At 44.0% G+C, this 25,621-nt stretch overlaps 2 protein-coding genes across 2 annotated transcripts; both read right to left on the reverse strand.

Moving 5' to 3' along the window:
- Nucleotides 1-779: 779 nt before the first annotated feature.
- On the reverse strand, nucleotides 780-7,304 carry fam3c (FAM3 metabolism regulating signaling molecule C). Its single transcript, XM_084482959.1, has 10 exons — nucleotides 7,169-7,304; nucleotides 6,420-6,466; nucleotides 6,178-6,282; nucleotides 6,019-6,045; nucleotides 5,585-5,708; nucleotides 5,232-5,290; nucleotides 5,018-5,068; nucleotides 4,649-4,733; nucleotides 3,688-3,814; nucleotides 780-2,135 (listed from the first exon to the last, which is right to left on the reverse strand). The coding sequence occupies exons 2-10, from the start codon at nucleotides 6,433-6,435 to the stop codon at nucleotides 2,046-2,048; spliced, it is 684 nt and encodes a 227-aa protein (XP_084339085.1). The 5' UTR covers nucleotides 6,436-6,466; nucleotides 7,169-7,304; the 3' UTR covers nucleotides 780-2,045.
- Nucleotides 7,305-8,935: 1,631 nt separating this feature from the next.
- Nucleotides 8,936-23,238, reverse strand: LOC311363505 (sortilin; the record flags this gene model as incomplete). Its single annotated transcript, XM_084483452.1, has 20 exons — nucleotides 22,898-23,238; nucleotides 22,705-22,767; nucleotides 20,962-21,038; nucleotides 19,938-20,040; nucleotides 18,996-19,163; nucleotides 18,527-18,600; nucleotides 18,163-18,209; nucleotides 17,434-17,570; nucleotides 16,398-16,481; nucleotides 15,464-15,524; nucleotides 13,877-14,029; nucleotides 13,414-13,508; nucleotides 13,169-13,268; nucleotides 12,551-12,725; nucleotides 11,538-11,731; nucleotides 10,642-10,834; nucleotides 10,079-10,195; nucleotides 9,799-9,940; nucleotides 9,599-9,705; nucleotides 8,936-9,122 (listed from the first exon to the last, which is right to left on the reverse strand). The coding sequence occupies exons 1-20, from the start codon at nucleotides 23,192-23,194 to the stop codon at nucleotides 8,936-8,938; spliced, it is 2,574 nt and encodes an 857-aa protein (XP_084339578.1). The 5' UTR covers nucleotides 23,195-23,238.
- Nucleotides 23,239-25,621: the final 2,383 nt, after the last annotated feature.

Below are 25,621 nucleotides of genomic sequence, written 5' to 3' on the forward strand. Positions count from 1 at the left end.
TCATCATGCGACGGCAGATGTAATGGACGTGTTCTGCCGCGATGAAAACTACAAATATGGACGACTTAATGCACATCTAAAGATAGGCCTACTTTCCCCCGTGCTGTTTAACGCAGGCTAAATATTAATTTATTAACGAGGACCATACGCCTAGAATTATACTTTTTTAACTCCAACAAATTATACTTTTGTTAAGATACAAAATGATAAAAGGGAGGTAGGTCCCCAATCACAAAAGGGAAATAATTTGTTGTCATATCGATAATGGTTACTCATGTCAACGCTCCTGTCAGCTCATAATTATAGAAAAAGATCCGAATTAGTATGATTGTGTAAATAATTGTCGGTCCTGTTGATCGTTTGCGTTAATGGACGAACGGTGCGTCTCTTTAAATGTTCCGCCGCAATTCGGGGGACGGCATTATCCACTTTCCTTTCGTAGAGGATGGTTCAGCATCATCTATTTTAAAGGAGATAAAAAGGGAAGCATTGAATACATTTTCTTCAGCCGAAGGATAGATGGACCAGCTCTTATCATGGCAGCCAACGGTTCACTCAGTCAGTAGGAACCTTCCTCAGTATATATCTATGAACCTTCCTAAGCAAAAGACTATCCGACCGCAGCTAAAGGATGTTAGTAAGTGAGGCAAGGGCGCCTCCTGCTGTTCACTTTTAGACTACACTTCACAGAACATACAGGGTTGTGTTTGAGATGACGGAATAGAGTAACTGATAATCGGGTTAGAACTGGAACAACTGAACTATAGCAATAGAAAAAGTACCAGTACAGATTTTTATTTGGAAGATTTGTCATTTGGAATAATAAAATAATAGGCCTAATCAAAATCAGTGTTATAGATTGAATAAGCATCCATCAACTATAATCTGAAACCCTATCAAATCTTATCAAATGTTTGTGCTGATAAGACACATTTTTAAGCAAATAATGTTTTTGGCACCATACGATTTCCCTGTTTCCCTTGAAAAATCTGGCAAAGTCAACTGTATCGTATTGCGCATTCATCACACAAACAGACAAAAATGGACGCCACGGTGATATTAGGACAAGGCACACTGGTTCGACATCAAAGACACATTTGTAGGCATACTATAATACAAGGGAGCAGATGATGGGGGAGTTAAGTAGAAGTTGTGTAGGAAAATGTATAAAGGGAGAAAGGTAAACATTGAATATAATGTAATCTGATAATAGTTATCATCTTTCAGGTCTCTTGCGTAAGAAGAAAGGAAAAGTGCGATCACATTACCTATTGCATACAATGTACTCATAGGAACGATCAAATATTCACCATAAGAATGCGAAAGGTACTCTCTATATTGTAACCTGTGACTATGCACTCTTCATTTCAAAACGACAAACTACAATACAAATAATTTAAAACTTTAAAAATCACTTTACAATTTAAATGGATCATGGAAATTGGACCCTCCTTTGTAAAATATTTACAGATTTCACAGTGGATTTTTTTCTTGAACTTAGGATGTAATATCAATGTAGTTTTCATCCCACAAAAAACAATGACAATGGATGGTTCTGGTTGTGTACAAAATAAACAGAAGAGAAAAGGAAGATGTAAAGGAGTGGCCATTGGTCCAAAAAATACAGAAATAATATAAACAAATAGTAATCTTCTGAACTGTATGTGGACATCAATCATCGTCCCGGACATGTGCAATGTTACAGTGAACTACCAGTCGGGTTTCCCTGATGATACAGCACGCGACAGACCAGCAAAACCTCTCCCTTTAAGTTAAGTAATTAGCCGTTACCTTTGAGGAAAATCGAACAGAAGGAAGGATGGAAGGATGGAAGTTTAACACACTTGCAATCAACATGGAAGTGGGTCAAGAAGATGAGTCAACAAAAGCTGTGACCTATTCAAAAAAAGGCATTAAAACTTGCTTGGAGATCCCCCAAAAGAGTGTGAAAACCAGCACCCTTTCCAGGTCCCAAACATAACTTTATATTAAACAAAAACCAACATCCCAGGCAGCAGTGAAGGGTTAATGCCAGAGTTCAAAGGTCAATCGCGCCGCTGGGGTATACAGCCCTCCATCTCCAGGACCTCGGGCCAGCCCTCGTACTTGTTGGTCTCTGCGCTGTTCTTTATGTGCTGCCCAGGTAAACACACAACACAGAGAGATATTGACCAATAGGATCAGCTGCTGCCACCTGACCCTGCTGCGTTCCTTTATCAAACGGGGCCAGTGGGAACCTTCCGTACATTGCACATGGTGAATGGTCATTTGTTCTGAGCCCAGGTTAATGGTTGACGCTGTGTATCGTGTCGAGATGTAAATCAGCGTTCACTGCCTGCCATCGATTGACATCCATTATATCCCAAAGAGCAGATTGTGTAGCAGCTCCAATACCTGTATCTTTGTTTTTTGTCCAACCCAATAGTACCCACACACTGACAAATCCACAAGTTAGGATTCTATGTTTATTCGCCACTGCACATGATCAGAGTTAGAGTCTAAAGCACGCAGTCCGAGTTCTATGCAGCGACAATGTCTGCGTCATAGGCAGTGATAATCATTCTGCTTTCATGCAATCTAGCTCCCGTCCGTTGGCCTGCGCAGTGGGGTTTAAACACCACATGGTTCAGAGGTGAACCATGTGGATTTGTCCTGCGGGGGGCGCTATTGAAGAAGGCTGCCAAGCCAGGGCAGTTCGTATTGGCTTACCTCAGTTGGACAAAACAAAGATACATCTATAGGAACTGCTAAACACTCCTTTGGGATATGATGGATGTGAATTTCAGAACGCTTCTCCAGTGCGAGTGGAGGCGAGTTGAACCAAACCATGGCTGATTTACAATATAAACATTCAATGTAATGCAAGTTCTTGGAAAACCTCCTCTGTACTACAATTTATTCTAGCACATGTTGAACCAATATATTGGAGCAAATTTAAAAAAGCTAATTTACAGCCAGCAAGACTATTTTTCTAGGATCGTCAAATAGCATTCTCCCTGTTTAAAGGGATATGACCATTATAAAGGCCTAAATATATACTTATACTTTATATAATGTTCCATCAATGCAACCAGAAAAATAGCTAATTCATAGAGATGTGCTAATAGTTAATTTTTGTATTACCACAAAAGCCAGAAGTATATGTATATATCTTGTATCTCATTGTAATTATATTCTGCTTGCTTTGCTTCTGTTGTATTTGGTTCTTTAACACCAAAATTCTAGATGTGCATTAGTAGCGCGAATGTTTAGTCAATGGCTAAGGAGGAAGAGTGGGTTGACTTGTTACCGGAAGGTTGCTAGATTGATCCCCAGCTCCTCCTAGCTGAGTGTGGAGGTGTCCCTGAACGAGACGCCTCACCCTGACTGCTCCTGACGAGCTGGCTGTCACCTTGCGATGGTTGACTCCGCCGTCGGTGTTTGACTATGTCCATAAGTCGATTCGGATAAAAGTATCAGCTAAATGCCCTAAATGTGAATCTAAATGTTTAAGGTGGACTGATTATCAGTGCTGCTTTTCAACAGTCACTTCAAATTTCTATAAATGGCTGAAAAGTTGAACTTGCTCTTATTAATCTTGCGGCCCAACCAACCATTGGTCCTGAGATGGACTCTCCCTGAACTCTTCTGAAGCTATCGGGGGAGCCTGATCTCCCGGTGTTAGCCCTACAGTGTGTCTCCTCTCACCTGCTCAAAGGGAGTTTTGGTCTTGATGCCTTTTCCTCCGACAAAGATCCAGTTGTCTCGGAATTTCAGGCTGTTGACGACGGAGCTGCCCAGCTCCGAGATGAGCTTCCTGGCCTCTTCGTTGAGTCTGTGTGCATAGAAGCAGCCGGTCAGTGGTTCGGCCGACCGCACCACAGAAGCAGGGCCGCAGAATACACGTACAGGGTAGAGGCTAAAGGCTGATTATGGTTCCACGTCGACACAACGCAAGGACCACACAGACACTCTGACGCAGTCGTGAACCTGTTTTGGTTCTGCGTCGGGTTTTAGTGAGTGGACCAATCACAGCCCTTGCTGCTGTGTCGCCTTGACGCAAGGTTACAATTTTTGGGAGGCGCACGTCAGGTCCTTGTGGTGGACGCAAGGAGGGTCCGCAAGGAAGTAAAGGGTCCGTAAACCCCCTTGGGTTGCGTCGACGTGGAACCATAATCAGGCCTTTACCCGCTGACCACTCAGGCAATACAAGATGGAGGGGATACTGTCGTATCGTTAAGGATTAAGAGAGGGTATGCCATACAACAAGGTCTACAGAAAACAATACGTTTCCATTGTAGGTTGCCTTTATTTATACGTATTTTTTGTCTGTAATAATTTTGTGTTTGTTGGTGTTGTTGTGAACCAACGTTACGTAATGTGCCTCGTATTCTGGTGCTGTTGTCATAGATGCTTTGTCGTGGTCTCAATGTGATCGGTTTCTGGGGTGTAGTCTTGTACCGGTCTTCTGAATAGATGCTAAAAACTCAAGTACAAAATAGTAGTTATAACCATGTCTCCAATACGCCTTGTGGCAACCCAGGTTTGATTCCGACCTGTGGTCCTATTCCACATGTCATACCCTCTCTCCTCCTCTCTCTCTTCACTGTCCTGTCCATAAAGGCCCAATATTAATAAGATAATTAATAAAAGAGGGGGGGCTCTTTACTTTGTGGCGGGGTCGTCAAAGGTGGCCATCATCACCACAGTGCCGTCGGGAATCTCCTTCAGGAACTTGATGAACGGAGCGACGTCTGGAAGGAGGAGATCAGAGGAGGGCTGGTTTAAAGGCTGCATATTACACCACCGCTGGATAGATTAGTCTACCAGCCTAGCCAGTGGACCGTAGCAAACGTTGCTCATCTATCCATCACACATCTAGGTGGACATGCCCACTTGTGATGTCAGAAGAGGCTTCAAAACGGCTTGTAAGGGCTAATCACACTCACACACCTGGTGGTAGAATATGTCACCTTTAATGTCCGCTGAACGGATTGATAGATTTTAATTGGATGGGACTAAAACAAACAAGGCTCACCTCCTGCCCACATGTCATAGAAGTCTGTCTTGATGAGGGCTCCGGTTTCCCCTATGGAAAAGATCATTTACATATAAGGTATATACACATGACATATGAGAGAGGTGTTCCTTATGCAACACCAATGGTACTCAAACAGGTGGGGGCCGTAATGCATCATCATGGACAAAGGACTTTGGCTGGGCTTTATTTGCCTAAGCTGTTTGTCATGTACCATTAACCAGGACAATGTTGATGCCTCTCCCCACGTTATTCTTCACACCGCTCATCAATCTGAAACACAAAACCATTGGATCCTGTCGTTACAGACGCAGTGACAAGCCTCATCGCTGTCACTACAGCCGCCGGTACAAATTGGTACCACATCCACTTTAAAACAGACCTCGTAGAGGACTCATGGCTCATGGCTTTTATTAAGCAGGGGAATTACGTTATTACACGTGGACTAGCGTGGGCGGTAAACAGACAGACAGCTCTGTGACAGTTTGCATTGTGTGTCTGCGTGGCCACGTGGACATGCTGCGTGTATCAGTAGCGTATGAAGTGGGGGACAGAGGTGTGTCTTACATGTTGTCCTCCAGACAGATCTTGGGTCCCACCACGCTGGCCGCTCCGCTGGCGATCTTAAAGGAGAAGTGGGCAGCAGGACAGGCCTTGGAGAGTCCACACTTGTACCTTGACGGCACAGTAGCTGTAGAGGGTAAGGTTACTCGGTCACTTCCTTGTTTGCCAAACTGCTTGAACATTTCTATGCAAATACGTGTGGGGGTGTGGGGTGGGGTTTTTATTTTAATCATTTGTTTGCTATGCAATGAGAATAGGATGAATGGATGAAACTATGGATGAATAGTGTCTATTTCTGACGTTTTCTTTCATGGAGGTAGTTACTGTGCGTTTGACATGAAAGAAATAGCTTTTTATGTTTGGGAACAAATAACATTTATAGAACACTAAAATTAAGAAAAAATTATGTTGGTGGAAAAAACTGAAGGTGTACTTACAGGCATCTTCTGCGGGCATAGATCTCTCTGGAAAAGACAAAAACAAATAAATGTTGTTTCCACAGAGACTTTGTTTTAAAACTACACATTTGGGACATTCCACATCAGTAAAGGGAACACAAGGGGTGGTGCCAGTTCGATATGTTTTCTGATACTCACCAAAAATGCTGGCAATATTAAAATCTTTATTAATATCCAGTAATTGAAAAGCCAAAAAGATGGCCATAAAAAAAGCAGATAGGACTGCCACCAACTTCAGAACACCTGAGGAGCCAGAGAGAAGAGAGGTTAGATTAACTGGTCAACTCACTGCTACACCTCAGTCTCCTCTTACTACGGCAGGAAATTCCTAAGTATCTATTTCACAAAACAATGATACTCTATCCATACACGTGAATTACCTCCTGCTCTTAACATCTTCTAAGACCTCTGCTTCACAAGTATGAACCTATAAGGACAAAAAACATCCATGGATCAGACCTTCTCCAATAACACAAAGGACTTCAGATCTATAGTATAGTATAGTATATAGTATCTATAGTACATCAGTAATATGCACAACACACATATGGACATTGACATTACTGAAAAACAACACCATTCCCTTTGTTCCTAGCAGTAACTACCTAATATTAGTATTACATTAATAACTGGTGCCTGTTGCAGAGGCTGGTTAGTGGTTAGGTATTGGTGTATTGATCTGGTTGTATTGGGACACGTTGACACATTATTGTCAGACGAATGGGTGGTAATCTAATACAGAGGAATTGAATTTGAATTGAATTGAATTTCTTGAATTTAACATGTTGCCCAGTGATAACAGCCTGGAGAACTGAATAACCTTAAATTAGATACTAGTAATAACCTTAAATGAGGTACTAATAACCTTAAATTAGGCACTAGTAATAACCTTAAATTAGGTTCTATAACCTTAAATGAGGTACTAGTAACCTTAAATGAGGTACTAATAACTAATACTGTAATCACCAGTGTCCAACTTATCAGTGGGTAGGAAGTCAACGATACGAATGAGAGTAGAAAGCCGCATACCATAATGTGTTAATAAGTGATTGCATTTATATGTTTAAGTGTTGCAAAGTGAGGCAGCCTTATAATACATATCAGAAGTTATATAACGAATGGCACGTACCGCTGATAAGCCCCGAGGAACGGCCGGAGTAGATGAAGATATACCAGTCTACAGTGATATACGGGATCCGATGTAAGAACGTCCTTTTGATTACGATCAATCGGTGAACGGTAACCGGACGTAGCCTTGCGGTTCGTCCCGTCTCAACAACATCCGCCTTCTTCGTCTGGGTTTCGTTTCCTTGTGTATTATGACCGGGAGGTCACACCGCCCCCTGTCGGACTCTCCGAGTCAGGACTAGTGAATACCATGGATCATGTTCATGTTCAAAATAACACAATGTGTTTTAATTACAGATGTATAAATTATAAAGAAATAAACCACCGACAAATATGTTACACATAATAAAATGTGATATTTCTTAATGAGAGAGCAAATATATATATATACATATATATATATATATATATATTATTATATTATATTATGTGATATATATATATATATATAATGAAATGCAATTGAATTAGGGAACTATATACAACTGAATTATATTGTATTGTTGAAATAAGTGGGCGTGCATTTATTTTTGCTGTGGAACGTGATGGAGGGGAGGAGATGGGTTCAAGTTGGAAGTCTTGGATTTATATTTGCTAGACATTATGTGATAGCATTATTAGGATATATACAATTCCAAATGTTTTCTTCACCTTTTTAGGGGGGTATCTATAATTTCCTATGTGATTGCTGACATTATTTTTAACCAATAATTGTGATACAGACCGAAATAGAAGAAAATCACAAAACAGATTTGCTACCACGGGTTGATTACTTTAAAGATATGTTATTAAAAAAAACATTTTATGCAAGTAATGTACAATAATTAAACTGCTTAGGAAAATGCAAGAAATAGCACACAAATACACCAAAACTGTTAAATATAATTATGAATGAATATTTTCAGCAAAGTCACATTGTCTTTCCTTTACAGTTTAAAGTGGACAGGGTGCAAAAATAAAAAATGAAATACTGTACACATCAGAAAAACACATCAGAAAATTGAGGATCAGAAGTATGTTAGACCTGCACTAAGTCGCTGAATTACTGCACAGATTACTTACTGATGTATAACAAAACAACCAATTACAATGCTTCTGTGTGATTGTATGTCGAATAAAGGTTAGATTAACATCCTCTCTGTGATTAAACACTTACACTTTACCACCATGATTATCCACAGATGTTACATATGGATTTGGTCAATGGGGAACAGTTTGTAATAAGTAAAACATAATATGGTTATTATGTTATGTAATAACATAACATAATAACATATTAACAACAGTGATGGCAGCGAAATAGTTACACAGCCAAGTTTTTAAGATCAATAAATAAACACATGTCATTATTCACACATTCCATTTTAAAAAATGGATGTACCCACAAAATAGCATTAATAAATCTATGAAATACAATATAGGCCAAAATCCTCCCTGGTGCAGAACTGAACCGATATCGAAGCTTCATATCTGGAATACTTCCTCATTCAAGATTCAAGAGATCCTACAAAACAAAGATCAGGAGATGTAAAGGGTAAACACAGGACATATGAACATGAACCATCTCATTACACAAATGGTAAACAAGTGATAAATAAACAGTGAATGTTGAAAAAGCAGTTACAATTGATATAATGCACTTTTTACACAAAATCATCAGTGTACTTTAAGTCATAACTATTCACCAAACACAGTTGTGATTTTATATATTAGTCATCATATATATGTCCACAAATTATATATCAAATTAATATCATTGTCAATTCAGCTACTTTTGGGAGAGCTTTCCTGCGGACCACAGGGAGGTGGGGACCAGACTAGGGTGTGCACTAACATCGTCCGAGTCGTGGAGGTGGAACGGGGCTCCGTAGCTGCTGGCCGTGCCGTCCGGCTCGGGGGGGACGCCGTTGCCCTCGTCCTGGACCCGCAGGTTGGAGAAGCGGTACGTGGGCGTCCTGCAGAAGACAGCAGAACCATAAGGGCCTCTTAATGACACAGTGATCAAGCAGGGCAGCTGTGGGATTGTGGGCAGTGTGCAGCTCACAGTGGTGACTGTAGCCGTGTGGCTTTAGCCTAGATAGCCACAGTTGTAAAATGGGAGTTCAAAGGAGGGTTGAATATAAAAGAATATGAATTTCAGTTAAACCTGTGCTATGGGACTTTTCTACGTTTCTAATTAGTCCATCAAAAAGTATCAGTACTAGAACATTTCTGAAGTATGAAAAGTGCCCATCTAGGAGTCAGCTTTAACTGTAGCTACAGCTAATGGGAAAATGTACATAGTGTAGTTTAAATTGAATGAGGACCCTAATAACAATTAATAATGTTCCCTTTGAGCATCTTGCATTAAATCCCATGCAGACTTTACCAAATTGAGATACGGCTAAATACAAAAACATACAGCAGGCCTAAAGCAGCCTGTGAAAGGTACCTGTTCCTATAGAGCACCCTCCGCACGGTGAGGGAGGCTGAAACCACGGCAACCAGGACAATGAACGCAGCTCCGGCCACCACCAGGATCAGCACCATCTTCTCCCACTGGAACACACAGCAGAGATGATACACGGCGTACATGTAGTGCGCTTCATCGTCAGCATACAGAGCTACACGCGTACGAAGGTTCCCACTGACCAGTGTGTCAAAATGGGTCACTGGAGACATTTGGATGGCTGGCGATGCCTCGCTGGGCTTGGCTCCGCAGGGTCGGATGATCTCCGACATGGGCTGAGGAGTGAATCCCCCCTCGCACTTATCCCCAGGGACCTTTCGGTACCTTCAGCACAGAGCACACACTCCGTCATTGCGGACGATGGGCAGGAAACATTTGTATTTATTTATTTTGTTTCAATCATAGTGTTACAACATGTTTTTGTAACATAGCGCTTTACAGTGAGTGTGTGTGACGTGTTACCCGAAGGTCTGGATCTCCTCATCCTCTCCGTTGAGGCACACCTCTGGGTTGGGGTCTCCAGTGTTGGGCTGCCTCACACACTCGGAGCTGTCGTTACGACGGAGGTAGCCATAGTCACTGTTGGAAGGAGAAGTTATAGCCTTGTATATAACCATGTTCCATTACACCATACACAGCATCGAAAGGCTGCCATACTTTTACTAGACCAGAGGTTCCCAACATTTTTTGACTCAAGCCCCACTTCAACTCAAAAGTGTTTGTGGCTCACAGTTGAGGTATTTCAGACCCCAAACATGACGCATTATCAAAAGAAGAAATATACAATTAACTTTGATTTTATAATAAATACTATGAACAATTGTTTACTTTGAGTGAACACCTCCATGTAGACACAGCCCACAGGTTGGGCCAAATGTATTTTCTTTAAGTAATGAATCATCATTGCACAAATTAAACCTTTCTATGCGTGTGTGACGAAATTCATGTCTGTGCTTCCCAGAAGCCCACCCTCTTGGGCGCAGACGCGCCTGCCACACCCCAGGGTGACTCATGAGTCTCCTCACCATAGGTAGTCTTCTCTGGTACACAGGCAGGGGCTTTGCTTCTTGCGAACACCGTAGTCCCGCCCATTCCGACAGACGGACAGCTTCTTCAGCCTCCTATAGGTCTCCTTGTAGCCCATGACACACCCGTTGGTCTCTGGATCCCCACCGGGAGTAGAGTGAGACAACCATTCCTCATAGTCCCTGCTGTTACCTAGACAATTAAATGTGGACCAATGAGAAAACGCTTCAGAAACAATAAAAACAATAAAAACACAACCACAATAACGACAAAACAGATAAATTCAAACTGTTTGCAAACTATGTCCATAAAAAAAAGCTACGCTTGTACTGATCATATTCTTTTCAATAGGTCAAGAGACTGGTTATGTTGCAATTTGAGGTGAGTCAAACTATACACAGCTTGCAGTTAGTTAGTTGCGTAATTGCGTGATTGTGTGATATAAAGAAATACAAATCCTCTTATATTAACAATTAATGCAAGCTTCCATTTAACTGTTAACATCAACTGGTGTGCATGTCTGGATCTACCCGTGTTTACTTTAGCATGTTCACCTTAGTTAGTCAAAAATGAGGTGCCAAGCGATAGCATGGTGTCCTACACTGTCAGCTAATCAGTCAGTCAACATTAGTAAGCTAGCGCTGGCCACCCATTTCACCTACAGTAAGCTAACATTAGTTAGCAAGTGTTAGCATCACAACCTACACTGTCTGTTGAGAATGCCCTTGGGAGTCGATGGTGACGGCCACACAAGTTAACTTTAGTGAGCTAACATTAGCTCCATTAGCATCAGGACCTACACTGTCGGCTGAGGATGCCGGTGGAGTCGATGGTGACGGCCACACTTAGCTCAGTATGCTAAGCTAACATTAGCTCCATTAGCATCAGGACCTACACTGTCGGCTGAGGATGCTGGTGAAGTCGATGGTGACAGCGACCCACATGGGCTGCCCGTCGTCCTCGGGCCGGTAGCCCCACACGCTGATGTTCATGGCCTTGGTGCCCGGCTCCGACGTCAGGCCGGCGAAGAACAGCGGGTGGTCTGTGAAGTTGTACGCCTTCCAGCACTGCCCCTCGTCCGTGGAGAACCTGGAGAGCATAGGGCCTAATTCTGAAAAGAATCATAGCAATGTGGGAACATAGGGCTGTGGGATCATAGGCACGCTCCCAGGAGCATTTACAATAAGCACTTGTTTGATATTGTTGATATTGTTGTTTCATATTGTTTGAGCTGCGGGAATGCCTGGCGTGTTCCAAAACACTGGGCGTTTGTTCTGTGTGTTCATTTGCATTTGCTCAGGTACAATGAAGCAGTGTAATGTCTGAGTCAACAGGCGCAGACACGGCCCAACCCTCTTTAAGTGTCTAGTTGAGAGACAACTCATCACTTCCTTAACTGCACTGGTATTAAATATTACAATTAGTAATGCGATAATAGCAGCAGAAGCATTAGCATGAACGCTACAATATTTTCGGCACAAATAATATAATGATGAAACCGTTATAACGTTGGACTACAATAATAACAAATCCACTGAAGACCTCAATATGTCTCCTCGTTTTTTTTGCTGGCTGATATAGATTGATAGATAGACAGACAGACAGACAGACAGACGGAGAGAGAGAGAGAGAGAGAGAGAGAGAGAGAGATAGATAGATAGACACAGACAGACAGACGGAGAGAGAGAGAGAGAGATAGATAGATAGATACAACTTCATTGTTTGTGTTTGTCGCAGCAGCCCAGCAGCAGTGGAAAAACACAGGATAAAAATACAATACAATAAGAATAATAAATAAAGTACAGACAAGACAAGACAAACAGAACAAACAACAACAAACAAAACAGACTGTACAAACAATATCAATTATCAATTATAAAGTGAACAATTATAAATAGGACGCTGTACTTGATGGTCTTGACCTGGCCCTCACGCTGGGCCTCTACGGCCACCACCAGGCCCCCAGAGTCCAGGATGCTGTAGTGGTGCGGGCCCTCCAGGGCCCCCCGCCACCGGTACCCCCCGTCTGAGGAGATGAACACGTCAGCGGGCTGGGTGGACGAGAGAGAGTCCCCCACACCACCTGGGAGAGAGAGAGAGGGGGGGGGGGGAGAGAGAGAGCGAGAGAGAGAGAGACGGAGAGAGGGAGAGGGAGAGGGAGAGAGAGCGAGCGAGAGAGAGCGAGCGAGAGAGAGCGGGCGAGAGAGAGCGAGAGGGAGAGAGAGTGTGGGGAGATGGAGAGAGAGAGAGAGAGAGGGAATGAGAGAGAGGGAGAGAGAGAGAGGGGGAGAGGGAGAGAGAGAGAGGGAATGAGAGAGGGAGAGAGAGAGAGTCAGAGAGAAATGTATTAATACTGTCACATTATAAATAATGTCATAAATGCAATTTTAAATAAAATAGCACAATTAACTGTAGTTACTATGAATCGCACTACTATATTACTTCATTAAAGAATGTAAAAAGACATTGCGACTAGCCATTGCCATTTAAACAGAATCACACGTGAACTGCTCCAACTGCCATTACCGTGGGCGATGAGCAGACCAATGGCAGAGGGCTCTGACAGGGGCAGCATGGGAACTATATGATTGTAGCGGCTGTGTTCTCCATGGATGTGGAGGTTACACTGAAAAGAGCACACACAAACACACACACACGCACACACACACACACACACACACAGTTCACACACTGAGACATAGACAGCGATGATGATTCTATTGCCAATAATATGAACCTCAGCGGTAGGGATTAGCCGACACGTTACGTACATTTCGGACGTCTCCGCAGTCCACGTTCTCAGGCTTTCCCATTAGCCCCCACTGGCCTCCTCTGTTGAAGGAGATGACCGTTCTGATCCGGCCGTCTGTGGGCAACAGAGAGACTCAAAGGTTGAGGCAATAAAGCAGTGGACTGGATGGTGGGTGGGTGGATGGATGGATGAAGAAATGGATGGTTCTGATGGACGGATGGATGCATGGATGATCTAGATGTTAATAAATGGAGGGAGGGGTGAATCAATGATAGAAATAGATTGGTAAATGAATGGATGGATCTAAACAACGGGTGGATAGATGGTCGTATTGATAGATAGATGCGCGGGTGAATGATAGAGCTATAAATGGGTGGATTGATGGATGGACGATCAAATGGATGGAACGATGTCTGATGGAGGCATGACCTGATGGGTGGATGTGATGAATGGATGAGTAGTGAGCGGAGGGGTGAGCGTACCCTCCTCCAGTTTGTTGGTGAGGTACACCCCTCTGAGCGAGGTGATGTTGGTGAAGTCGCTCTTGCGCTGACCCCCAAACAGGTGGCGCTCCAGGGACCGCGAGTACAGGGTACCGCGGTCGTCCGACGTGTACATGGTCCCGAAGTTAGTGTCTGGGGAGCAACAGAGACAAGGTGTGGCGCAAACATTAAAGGTGACATATTCTACCACCAGGTGGGCGTGTCCACCTATATGCATGGCGGACAGATGACCAACGTCTGCTACGGTCCACTGGGCAAGCTGGTAGACTGATCTATCCGTCGTACATCTAGGTGGACACGCCGACTTGTGATGTCAGAAGAGGCAGATTTTCAAAACGGCTTGTAACGGCTAATCGCACTCACACCTGGTGGTATAATATGTCCCCTTTAACCGAAATACAAGCTCTGTGCGCTTTGGTTTTAGAGTTACGGAATGAAGAAGAGAGTCGTGAAAACCATCCACTGGGAACAAGGTCAATGCCTGCACCACGCACTGATATCCATAATACTGAGCACGAGAGAGAAGGCGGGGTTATGTTGGCATCGGGGCCTCTCAGTGTCAGCAGAAAGGGGCAGGTCCTCATCAATCATTTGTCTGTGTTGCGCTCATGCAAGTTTTGCATTTCCTAGAAAAAATTGCTTTGCTCAGGTTGTGATTAACATGATAAGTAAACAGAGTGGTGTGTGTGTGTGTGTGTGTGTGTGTGTGTGTGTGTGTGTGTTTGTGTGTTTGTGTGTTTTTGTGTGTGTGTGTGTGTGTGTGTGTGTGTGCGCTACGTCTACCCTGATCCTGAGTTCTGTTTTGCGTTTCAGCTTTTGCTGTTAATCTATGTGGTGGTCCGTCCAGTCGGCACAGATAAGGACCGCTCATCCCACATGGCCTCTATTATGTCTTGGGGAGAGGCCCCCAGAGCCAGGGGCCAATATAAATGGCTGACTGCAAAGAGGAAAATATGCATCCATGTGTGACTGTCTGAACTGGAATCTGAATGCAGGGTGAATGAAAAGTGGATTAAAGAAACAGAGGGTTAATAGAGAAAATAAGAAATACAAAGAAAGAAAGAGGAGCAAAAGATAAAGAACAAAGAAAAGAATGTGGAAAGAGAACGGTAGAGAGAGAGAGAGAGAGAGAGAGAGAGAGAGAGAGAGAGAGAGAGAGAGAGAGAGAGAGAGAGAGAGAGAGAGAACTGGTAACAGAAAAATAAACAAACACGCAGAGCCTAAACACACAAGGACACACAAGGAGTATGAAGGCATGATGCGTCAGCAACACAAAGAGCTTGTGAAACTTGTAGCTGAGCTTTTCCATTACAAACAGAAAGCTACAGAGAGGGGAAGTGTGTCTGCCAGGGTTGGTTAAAGTACTTGAGCTGTTTTCTCTAGAAGCTTTTATGACAACTAATGTTGTGAATTCTGTGAATTCAGGAAATAGTTTGAGAAAGAGATACAGAGACAGACATGACTGATTTACAAGGGGCGTGTGTGCATGAGTATGAGTATGTGTACGTGTGTGTGTGTGTGTGTGTGTGTGTGTGTGTGTGTGTGTGTGTGTGTGCGACACATTACCTCCTGGATTGTCCACATGAATGAAGATCATGACCTCGTCTCCGTCCAGAATAGAGTAGAACTGAACCAACACACACACACACACACACACACACACACACACACACACACACACGCACACAAGCACACATGCACACACACGCACGCACGCACACAAGCACACACACGCACGCACGCACGCACACACACACACACACACACACACACGCAGGTACAAAGTGTGTAATTATAGCACAAGCCAATGTGACAACTTCTGTATCATTAGCATCGACTAATCTCCGTGAGAGAGACTATCTTTTTGTTCAGTCAGCAGGATGGTATGTGTGTGTGTGTGTGTGTTTTTCTTGATGAACCAGATGTGTGTTGTGAGGTGGATGGCAAAACAGTGTTGACTGAGATAAGCCAAGAGCCCAACCACTTTTATGAGAACCTCATTTCACTGAGTGTGTGTGTGTGTGTGTGTGTGTTTGTGTGTGCATGTGATAAAATTGTAAATGTGTGTGTGTGTGTGTGTGTGTGTGTGTGTGTGTGTGTGTGTGTGTGTGTGCACACGTCTAGTACTAACACCATAAAAGGATAACTTGCAAACATTTGCAACAACACTGATGAAGAAGTGCAAACACTGACGCACAACACACAATATTAATGGACAAAAAGGCTGCCTTTGACCTTTGACGATAACCAAGGCTATTAAAGTTTCCATAAACTTCCTGGTGTAAACACAATATGTCAGATCTTTCTTCTTTCTTCATTCCTTTGTATTTTTTCCTCTGTCCTTTCTCTCTCGCTTCCTTCCTATGTATTATTTCCTTTTTTCCACCTCTCACCATTCCTTCTCTCTCTCTTTCTCTTTCTCTCTCTCTCCCGCTCCCTCTCAGTCTCCCTGTGTGTGTGTGTGTGTGTGTGTGTGTGTGTGTGTGTGTGTGTGTCTCACCTGCTCGGTAGAGGCGGAGGGCAGCTGTGCGCGGTTGAAGCTGCTGCCCTGGTCTGAGGAGACGTAGATGACTCGGGGCAACCACTAGAGGGCCAAACACCTTTCAACCTTCAACTTTCACCTTACATCATAATAGTTGTGTACAAATGTGATTTATTTATTGTAATACAAACGCAATACATGTTAATATATTCGGTTAGGACCTAAGGACTGAAGCCTGCTGATGTCATAAGGACTGAAGCCTGCTGATGCCTGCTGCAGCCATTCCAGCCCCCCCTCCAGGATGTGCCCATATATGGCTTGTTTCAGTCGCTGGTGGCAACGATTTTAACAAAATGGTGACGCTCTGTGAAAGGCTTATATTCACCCTCGGGGGACATCACATACTATGTCAAACAGTCTATGCTTGAATGCTCCAATTTCAGAATAGTGTTTCCATGTGTGCTGACATGGCAGAAAACAACAAAATCTAAATAGCTCTAAATGGTGGTAATTATAATGTTACCACTATTTATTCTGACGTCTGTTCCAGAGGAAAACAAACATAGAACTGGATGCATGGTGGTAGGAGTGGCGGCGATGGGGGACGACTATAGGAGGGTTTCACATGTCCTCACTCGCACTCCAATATAATAATAAGCATAACAACAAGACGTTGCATTGGTCGATTATTCTAGAACTGTGGGCCATAAAGTACCACGATGGAGGAACAGGGCCTTTGGAACCTCAGACCACATGACTAAAGGCTCACTTATGGTTCCATGTTGACGCAACGACCACTCAGACGCTTCGACGCAGTCGTGAACCTGTTTTGGTTCTGCGTCGGGTTTACGTCAGCGGACCAATCACAGCCCTTGCTGCTGCGTCGCCTCAACGCAAGGTAACGCTTTTTGGGAGGCGCACGTCAGGCCCCTTGCGGTGGACGCAAGGAGGGTCCGCGAGGACGTAAGGGGTCCGTAACCGCCTTGCGTTGCGTCGCCGTGGAACCATAACTGAGCCTTGAGAGCGTCCTATCCCAGTGGGGCGTGTCTCTCACCAGCTCGTCCATCACCGAGGTGATGAGGAAGCCCCCGATGTAGCCGAAGGAGAAGATCTCCTCAGCGATGGTGGTGAAGGTCATCCCAAGGTCCTCCGTCCGCTTGAGGAGCAGCTCACCCCGTCTGTCCGCCTCCACTAGAGACACACACACACACACACACACAAAGAAAAACACACACACACACACACACACACACACACATACAGACACACACATACACACACACACACACACACACACACACACACACACGCACACACACACACACACACACACACACACACACACACACACACACACACACACACACAAACAATGAAACACACACACACACACACACGCACACACACACATACATTCAGACAGGGTTAGGTGGTAAGAGAGTGACTGAGTTCTTCTAAGGTGAGAGAATACAATGTTTGAATAGTTAACGTGTCAAACTGACAGTAGAAACTACATTGCAGAGGCTGACATTCACAAAGTGAAACAGATGGTTGGTAAACAGAGACTGAGGCAAACGTCATAACAAAGCCTGACAAACACATTGCTATAGCCCTTTACTCTTTTCATAGATAGATAAACTAGTAAAATACCCATGGATGTTAACCTCATGACCTTCCCTTCCTTACCGGTGATTGGTGGTTAATGAAGATTTCTACCATTTTGTAACCGTGGCCACATTGAGGATTCTTTCAGAGTGGTGTCCAGGTGTATGGCTGTACATACCTGTCCCTATGGGGCTGTAGCTGAAGAACAGAGTGACGCCAGCACCCCTACATGAAGAGAGAAAGGAGGGTTTCACCACAACAACATTTTGTACAAATTCACAAATGCTTTCCTCACATTCTCTTTTTTTCTACACACCACAACGAAGCAAAAATCCTCATATTATATGATATTATAGACTGGTATACTGTGGAACCAATTTGGTAGCAGGCATCCTTTGATCATAAATCAGGACTCCTTTAGTTTTTTTACAGTGGTATGCGTGAGAGACATTATGGTTAGCATGTTAGTGAGCCTGCTTCATGCACGGCTTGGGGTTAGGTCTGTGCCTTGTTTATCTGTTCTGGTTGGTGTTCGCCCTCACCACATGAAGAAGTAAGCTCCATCGTGAACCTTTCTCCAGTTCGCCCCAAAGTCCACAGAGAGCCAGAGCCCGCCCTGTTGTGAAGAGAGCCACACACACAGGGAAAGAAAGAAAAGGTTTACCCTTTTGAACAGTAATGTCAAGTGTGTGTGTGTGTGTGTGTGCACGTGTGTGTGTGTGTGTGTGTGTGTGTGTGTGTGTGTGTGTGTGTAGAAGTATTACAAATGATTGTAATACAAATTCAAGTTCATGTGACAATGGGAGAAAATTAGGGGAAAGAGAAAGAGAAAGGACATCACAACACGACAAATACTTTCTAAAAGACAGGCTTGTATCAGTGTGCGTGTGCCGTTGTTAAAGCCTGCACTGTGCTGCCATTGTTAAAGTCTGTAACGTTATACATGCGGCCGGGTGAGGTGTGTTTGTATAACCCTACGCTCTCCCAGAAAGGGCGAGGGGCGAAGCTCACGTCGATGCTGATCACCACCAGGTAGTCGGGGTTGAGGAAGTGGAAGGTGATTGGCTGAGCCAGGTGGAAGGGCAGCCGGACGGAGCGGAAGGTGACGCCGGCGTCTGAGGAGGTGAAGATGATCCCCCCCGAGGTATCCACCATGGGCGTGTCCGCGGTCAGGATCACCTGGGGGAAGGTCAGTCCAGGGCCAATCAGAGGAGAGTATGTGGGGTTAGGGTGGCAGGCAGGTAGGGACTTCATTCAATCCCGATGGGAAATTAAGGCTTTGCAACCGCCCACATCGAAAACACAACAGTAATAATACACAATAAAGTAAGTGACAATCTAATCAAATAAACATCTGTCTCCAAAATGCACATACATTCAAATACTAGTTAGTATAGACTGATTCTGACCTTTTTTTTAATATTTTGTTCATACCTAAAACATTTCACAAAGAATGAAATGTAATCTTGTTTCTCTGTTTCCCTGGGTTTGGCAGACACACCCACAACATAAATCTGAAACGTCACTTTCTCTACCAAACATGTTGGTTTCATGCGTAAGTGATTTGGTTGGAAAGTCTGACAAGCATGCAGGCAAGGTGAACTTGACTTGCTTTGCTGTCCTTGAAAACAGCCCACACTAGAAAACACTAGAGAACAAGAAATACATCAATCAAACCCAACCTCTGAACACTGGACATTAGTAATGTGAACTCACTTGAATTTCTCTGCTCTGATTATGAGGCCGACAAGAAAACTCTCTTAACATTTGTGAACTTGTCTGTTTGTGATGGCACAGGGTCCCATGGAAAGCACACACACACACACACACACACACACACGAACACACACACACACACACACACACACACACACACACACACACACACACACACACACACACACACACACACACACACACACACACACACACACACAAATGCCAGATGCTTACATGAAAAGAATTGCCCGGTCCAGTAGCAACACCAAACTCCTTCCTGATGAACGTGTTGCCGATCCGGTGGGAGATGTCACGGAATGACTTGCCATAGTCCATACTGACAGACAAGAACATGTCTTATCTTCTATGTCTCTCACACAGACACACACGTATGCACGACACACACACGCGGTTAGGGGGTAAGAGACTGAGGTTTATGGAATTCTATTAACAGGCTGCCCCACACTACACGATTTTTTTATCTTATGCGATTTTTGAGTCGGAGTACACCCCACACTTAACGAGAATCGCAGCCGATTTTTGCTCTCCGATCCGACATAAGATTAGAACACAAGACGGAACACCCCACACTACAGGATAATCTTATCCGATTCTCGGCCGTGTAGGCTACGTCATCCAGCACGAGACAAGAGATCGAGAGACAAGAGATGGTAGATCTAGAGCAGCGGTTCCCAAACTTTTTTTCCTGCGCACCCCCTTTACGTCCCAACCGGGTTGGCGCACCCCCGATCCCCACTTCAAAAAGAAGGAAAAAAAACGCAACAAAGCTTTGTTTTATCGCCATATAAAGACTCATGTTTAATCATGCGCAAATAACCAGAACACGCATGACAATAACAACATCAACAAATATTATATAGTTTATGAGATTCTATCTTAGAACACTACGGCAGACAGGATAATCTTGGCCGATTTTCGTCCCGATTCGGCTGCCATGGGAACGCCACCCCGATTCTCGTAAGGGGCAAATCGGCCCCGATATCGGGACATTTATCTTGTAGTGTGGGGTCAGCATTATGCTGACCCCACACTACAAGATAAATGTCAAAGACAATGCAATGACAAGGCAAAAGACAAGGCAAGACAAGGCAATGTTAGAACGATTAATCTCAGAAGTTATTTGTAGAAAGGAAACGTGGAAACGTGGGATTTATTCACACACACGCACACGCACACACAAACACACACACACACAGGCGATATAATAACACTACTAGTGTAACATTAATCAGGTCACCTGCGGTAGAGACGGGAGGAGCCCCCCTCCAGGAAGGAGTCAATGGGAGCACTGATGGTGGACAATACCAGGATGACCTGGGTGGAATTCAACAACAGACTCAGCATTCCGTTCACATACCAATGAGCAGGTTAAGAACCGGGTATCCAGAGCCCACAGGACTATAGAATCCTTGTTAACTCCAACGTTTATCATAGAATCAAAGATCATTTTACAGTTTAAATTTTTACTTTTGACCTAAATGTATAAAGTTGTTCAATGAGTGAAGCTCGAGGGTACTTTCTAGAAGACTGCTCCCTCAGCTAAAATGCTTGCGCAGAGGGGTAGTTCTTTTTGGCTGCAAACTCTGCTCAAGAGAGTGTAACGTGGGTTTTTGACAATGTTTTGACACTTCTATAACTGCTCACATCACATGATGAAACTCAGACATAGACAGAAGTTCTCCTGCTAAAACAGGGGTTTACTTAGCCTTTAATATAATATAAGGAGATGTTGTTTCTTTACTCTTACTTATTTTACTCTTACTCGTTACTCACACTGATATGAACGGTGGGAATGTACCAATATAACTTTAAGGTGTGACTGACGCCAACATTCTGTGCCTTCTGTGTAAAGTTAGAGTAAACTGTAATTAAAGCTGCAGTAGGTAAGATTTGAGCGTCGTAAACAGAGAAAGCAGAAAAGAGGCAAGATGCAAGATTTGAAAATACATATCCGAAACAATGTCCCATGCCTCTCTGCTCCCTCCATTCCTATGTAATATGTATAACATTGACAGTGTTTAATCGTAAAATGACCTTATGCCATCAAAGATTAAGAAAACACGGTGAAAGATGGAGGCAGCTTACAGCTTACATCATAGTCTGCCTTCAAGCAGAAACTTAACAATGTTTTAGTAGACCCCTCCTACTGCTGTTGATTCCCCAGTTTCTCACTTGCACACACCCTTCACACACAATATAACATTGTCACATCTTAATTAATTTTTTCCACCCAGACACACTCATCTGCTCGCACACGCACACGCACACACACACGAACATGCATGCACACACACACAAATCCCTTCATTTTTGTATTTGTTATTTGTTATTTGTACCTGTACTCCTGTTGGGGCCTCTTGGACCAGATCAACATTGAAAATAAGAAACTGTTCTTAATTGTTTTTATCTGGAAAAATAAAACAGCCAAGAAGGATTTCAAAACGGATGCCACATGAGCTGGTTTGTAATTTGGATACAATAAATAAACAACAACGGTATACATTAGCTGATCAACTTACAGTGTAGGACTCCTCATTGCATGAAATTGTTGAAAATATAAAAATTGTGCTTGGCTCGTTTGCGCTCGTGTTCGTTCGTGCTCGTGTTCGTTCGCGCTCGTGTTCGTTCAGTGTCCTCAACCTCGCAATGAGCGTGAATTTTAAGTATATGGGCGGAGACATCTCTCGCATAAATTGGGAATTTGGGCTGCAATACTAATTCAAAACGCTTGGTGTCCATGTTACATTATAGCACCTTTAAATCTGAAATGAGCTCATACAAAGACAAGTCAAAGTCAACTCGAAAAGGATATTCTAACGAGGTATATCCTTCTCTCAATTCATTGCTCTTGAATCTTAAATGTTATTATCGTTATGAATTTTTATGTAATGGCAAATTAAAAAAAAGTGCTGATGATTGCATTAATCATGATGAGGAGATAACATTTGAGACAATTTCAATCCATTTCAGGCCTACTCACCCCTGTTCCATCACCCACCCAGGTCAAAATAAAACTGGAACCATCATCGCCATTGAAACCGGTCTAAGAGAGAGAAAGTTTTGGTTGTCTGAAGCAATACATTGCTATACATAGGTTTCACAGATGACATTGCATACATTTATGTAGCCTATATATTTGGGCTACTATGGAATAATTTCATTCAAAAACTCACCTCATGCGTATTGTCATCCAAAATCTCATGTTCGGTTCGGGACAGTGCGAGTCGACAGGACGTGAAGGTGGGACCTTGAGAGCCCTTGGAGGAGGTGGTGGTGGTGGAGGCAGTGGTGTTGTGGTCGGTGCCCGCGGTGTCCCTCCTGGGACGGGAGCGCACCTGGCGCAGCTCGCTTTCATCCTGCTGACTTCGGTGGAAAGTCACCGTCCTGCGGTCCCTGTGATCTCTGCACCAAATTCCCGAGCATAGAAAAATTACCGATATAACGACACTGATGACAGATCTCCAAGCCATGACCTTTTTTCCCGGGTGGTTAATTGGGGGGTACCGGGTAGGAGCGCTTCAGGTTCTGTTCTTGGACTTTGCCAACCTGCTCTAGTGCGTTGGTTAAGTGGGATTGAAGTTGAAAGGCAGTGGGCGGGACGGCTTTAACGCTTCATTACCATAGAAAGTGCTGTCTAAAGTAACCTCGTTCGCAGGCGTTCTCATCTTGCCTGTAACGGATGCTCCAAATGAGCGATAGTGGTGAGGGGCGGGACTTTACGTTAAATGGGTTTAGCGGCGAGAGAGGGAGGGACTTCCGATAGAGATATATCTGCTTCGGATATGTTTCGTCAAATCTTTCGTCACAACTCCATATTTTTGCTCCTTGTTGTTGTTGATATTCGTATCTTGTTCTAATTAATATCGCTCCGGGGACTGGTAACAGGCGTACACAGCTCACAAGGAGCTGTGAGACCGGAGCTTACGTTGAAGTAAACCGGAAAAACTCTTCAACTAAGGATCCTCGCTCTGTCTTATCTCAAAGCGGACAGGTGGTTCTGTCCGCATCCAGGGAACCAGAACTTGTTATAACAAAACTTTCCCTACCATAGAGCATACATTTTCAATAAATCAGTGAAATATGAAATTATAACACACATGTAGGTTGTTATACAACTTTTATATGTTAAATATCAACAATAAGGAACAATGTTGGGTATAGAAAACAGATTATTTGATAGGGTTGCAAAAACATCTTGAAAGTCAAAACAGTGTTTCACACATTTAACATCAATTATAGGACTAAACACACATAATTTACAGCACCAACATTGCACTTGGTCATTCTGATCCATACAATAAGAAAGAAATTAAGGTAAAAATACCAATATACAAGTAATAACAGATTCAGTGCAGGTAACAATGTGTTTCTCTAGTGACAGTAGTGTGATACAAATGCGCCATCTGACACCTGCTCTTCATCCACTGCATACAATCCGCTCCATGTGGAACGGATCGTTAAGTGTCAACGTCTTTCGCTCCTCTCGGTCCTGCTGTCCTGTGGCTGGTGGCGGTGAGTGGTCTCTGGGGGGCCTGGGGGTCCTGGGCCCACGCCCTCAGGTCATCCTGGGCGTACATGAGTCCCCCGAAGGAGTCCATCAGGGAGAGGAAGACCGCGAAGGCGCTCAATGCCGATCCGATCAGATACAACTTCACGAAGGACGACATGGCTTCCAGCTGAGATGAGATTCATGCAATTCTGTTGTAGACGCACAAAAACATTGTGTTTTATTTCAAATTAAGAATTATTTGGATAAAAGGCACGCATAGGTGTATAGCATTGGACTGGTCACAGTGGTCACCCATCAAACGACCGCGCATGGGAACCAATAACAAAGCGGGGGCTTACCCAATGCTTACCCAGGCAGTGCTTTCGAATCCACAACAGCAATGTGGATGGCGACAATCTTTGCGGTATAGCGGTCTATGCGTGAAAGACCAAACTTATCAAGAGCTTCTCGCGTCTTCTGTGTGTTTCTCAGAAAGTACGTGTGGACCGCTGTCTGCGGAGTGAAGATGTAGCTACAACCCTCCTAAATGCTCAGCACCACGTGGCGCGGTGACGACACGGGAGGGGAAGTTCCCGTAGTGGAATTTCCGAAACAGCGCTGAATGCGACCAAATGCGAGGGCAGCCATCATAGGCCTAATAATAATAATAACTTGGATTTTTATAGTGCCTTTCAAGATACCCAAGGTCACTTAACAGAATAAGGGCGAGGGGAAGGGGTCAAAAGGACTTAGTGAAGAGGAATGTTTTGAGGTGTTTTTAAATCATGGGCAGGGATGGGGCAGAGTGGATGAGTGGTCATTAGATGAATCATAAGTCTAGACACTTTTAGTAAGATCGAGTAATGCGCCACGGCATAATGTTTGGTTTATTTCAGATCCTCGGTCGAGCCATAACATTTTTTGCGCTGTAGTTACAGCAACAATACTTGGAAGTAAATCGTGGACTCCAGATGGCGCCTTCGTCAACTGGCCTGCTGAACGTAACCCTTCATTTAGGAGGGACAATAGTTGAACGTTCACACAAGCCAAAGATCCTCATCCTCATCGTCATCCAGGGTCGGGTCGCGGGGGCAGCAGCTCAAGCAGGGGGCCCCAGACTTCCCTTTCCCACATTGACCAGCTCTGACGGGAGGATCCCGAGGCGTTCCCAGGCCAGTGTTGAGATATAATCTCTCCACCTAGTCCTGGGTCTTCCCCGGGGTCTCCTCCCCACTGGTCGTGCCTGGAACACCTCCCAAGGGAGGCGTCCAGTGGGCATCCTCACCAGATGCCCAAACCTCAACTGACTCCTTTCTAAGCAGAGGAGCAGCGGCTCTAATCCGAGTTCCTCTCGGATGACTGAACTTCTCACTCTATCCCTAAGAGAGAAGCCAGCCACCCTCCTGAG

The sequence above is a fragment of the Micromesistius poutassou genome, assembly GCF_964030765.1.
Source record: "Micromesistius poutassou genome assembly, chromosome: 18".
NCBI classification, from domain to species: Eukaryota; Metazoa; Chordata; class Actinopteri; order Gadiformes; family Gadidae; genus Micromesistius; species Micromesistius poutassou.

What these genes read in the sequence shown, in the direction of transcription:
- fam3c (XM_084482959.1), bottom strand. An exon ending in ATCTGTCTGGAGGACAACAT is followed by an intron (nt 5,291 to 5,584) that starts GTAAGACACACC and finishes TTTGTGTTTCAG; the next exon opens with ATTGATGAGCGGTGTGAAGA. An exon ending in CTATGACATGTGGGCAGGAG is followed by an intron (nt 4,734 to 5,017) that starts GTGAGCCTTGTT and finishes TCCTCCTTCCAG; the next exon opens with ACGTCGCTCCGTTCATCAAG.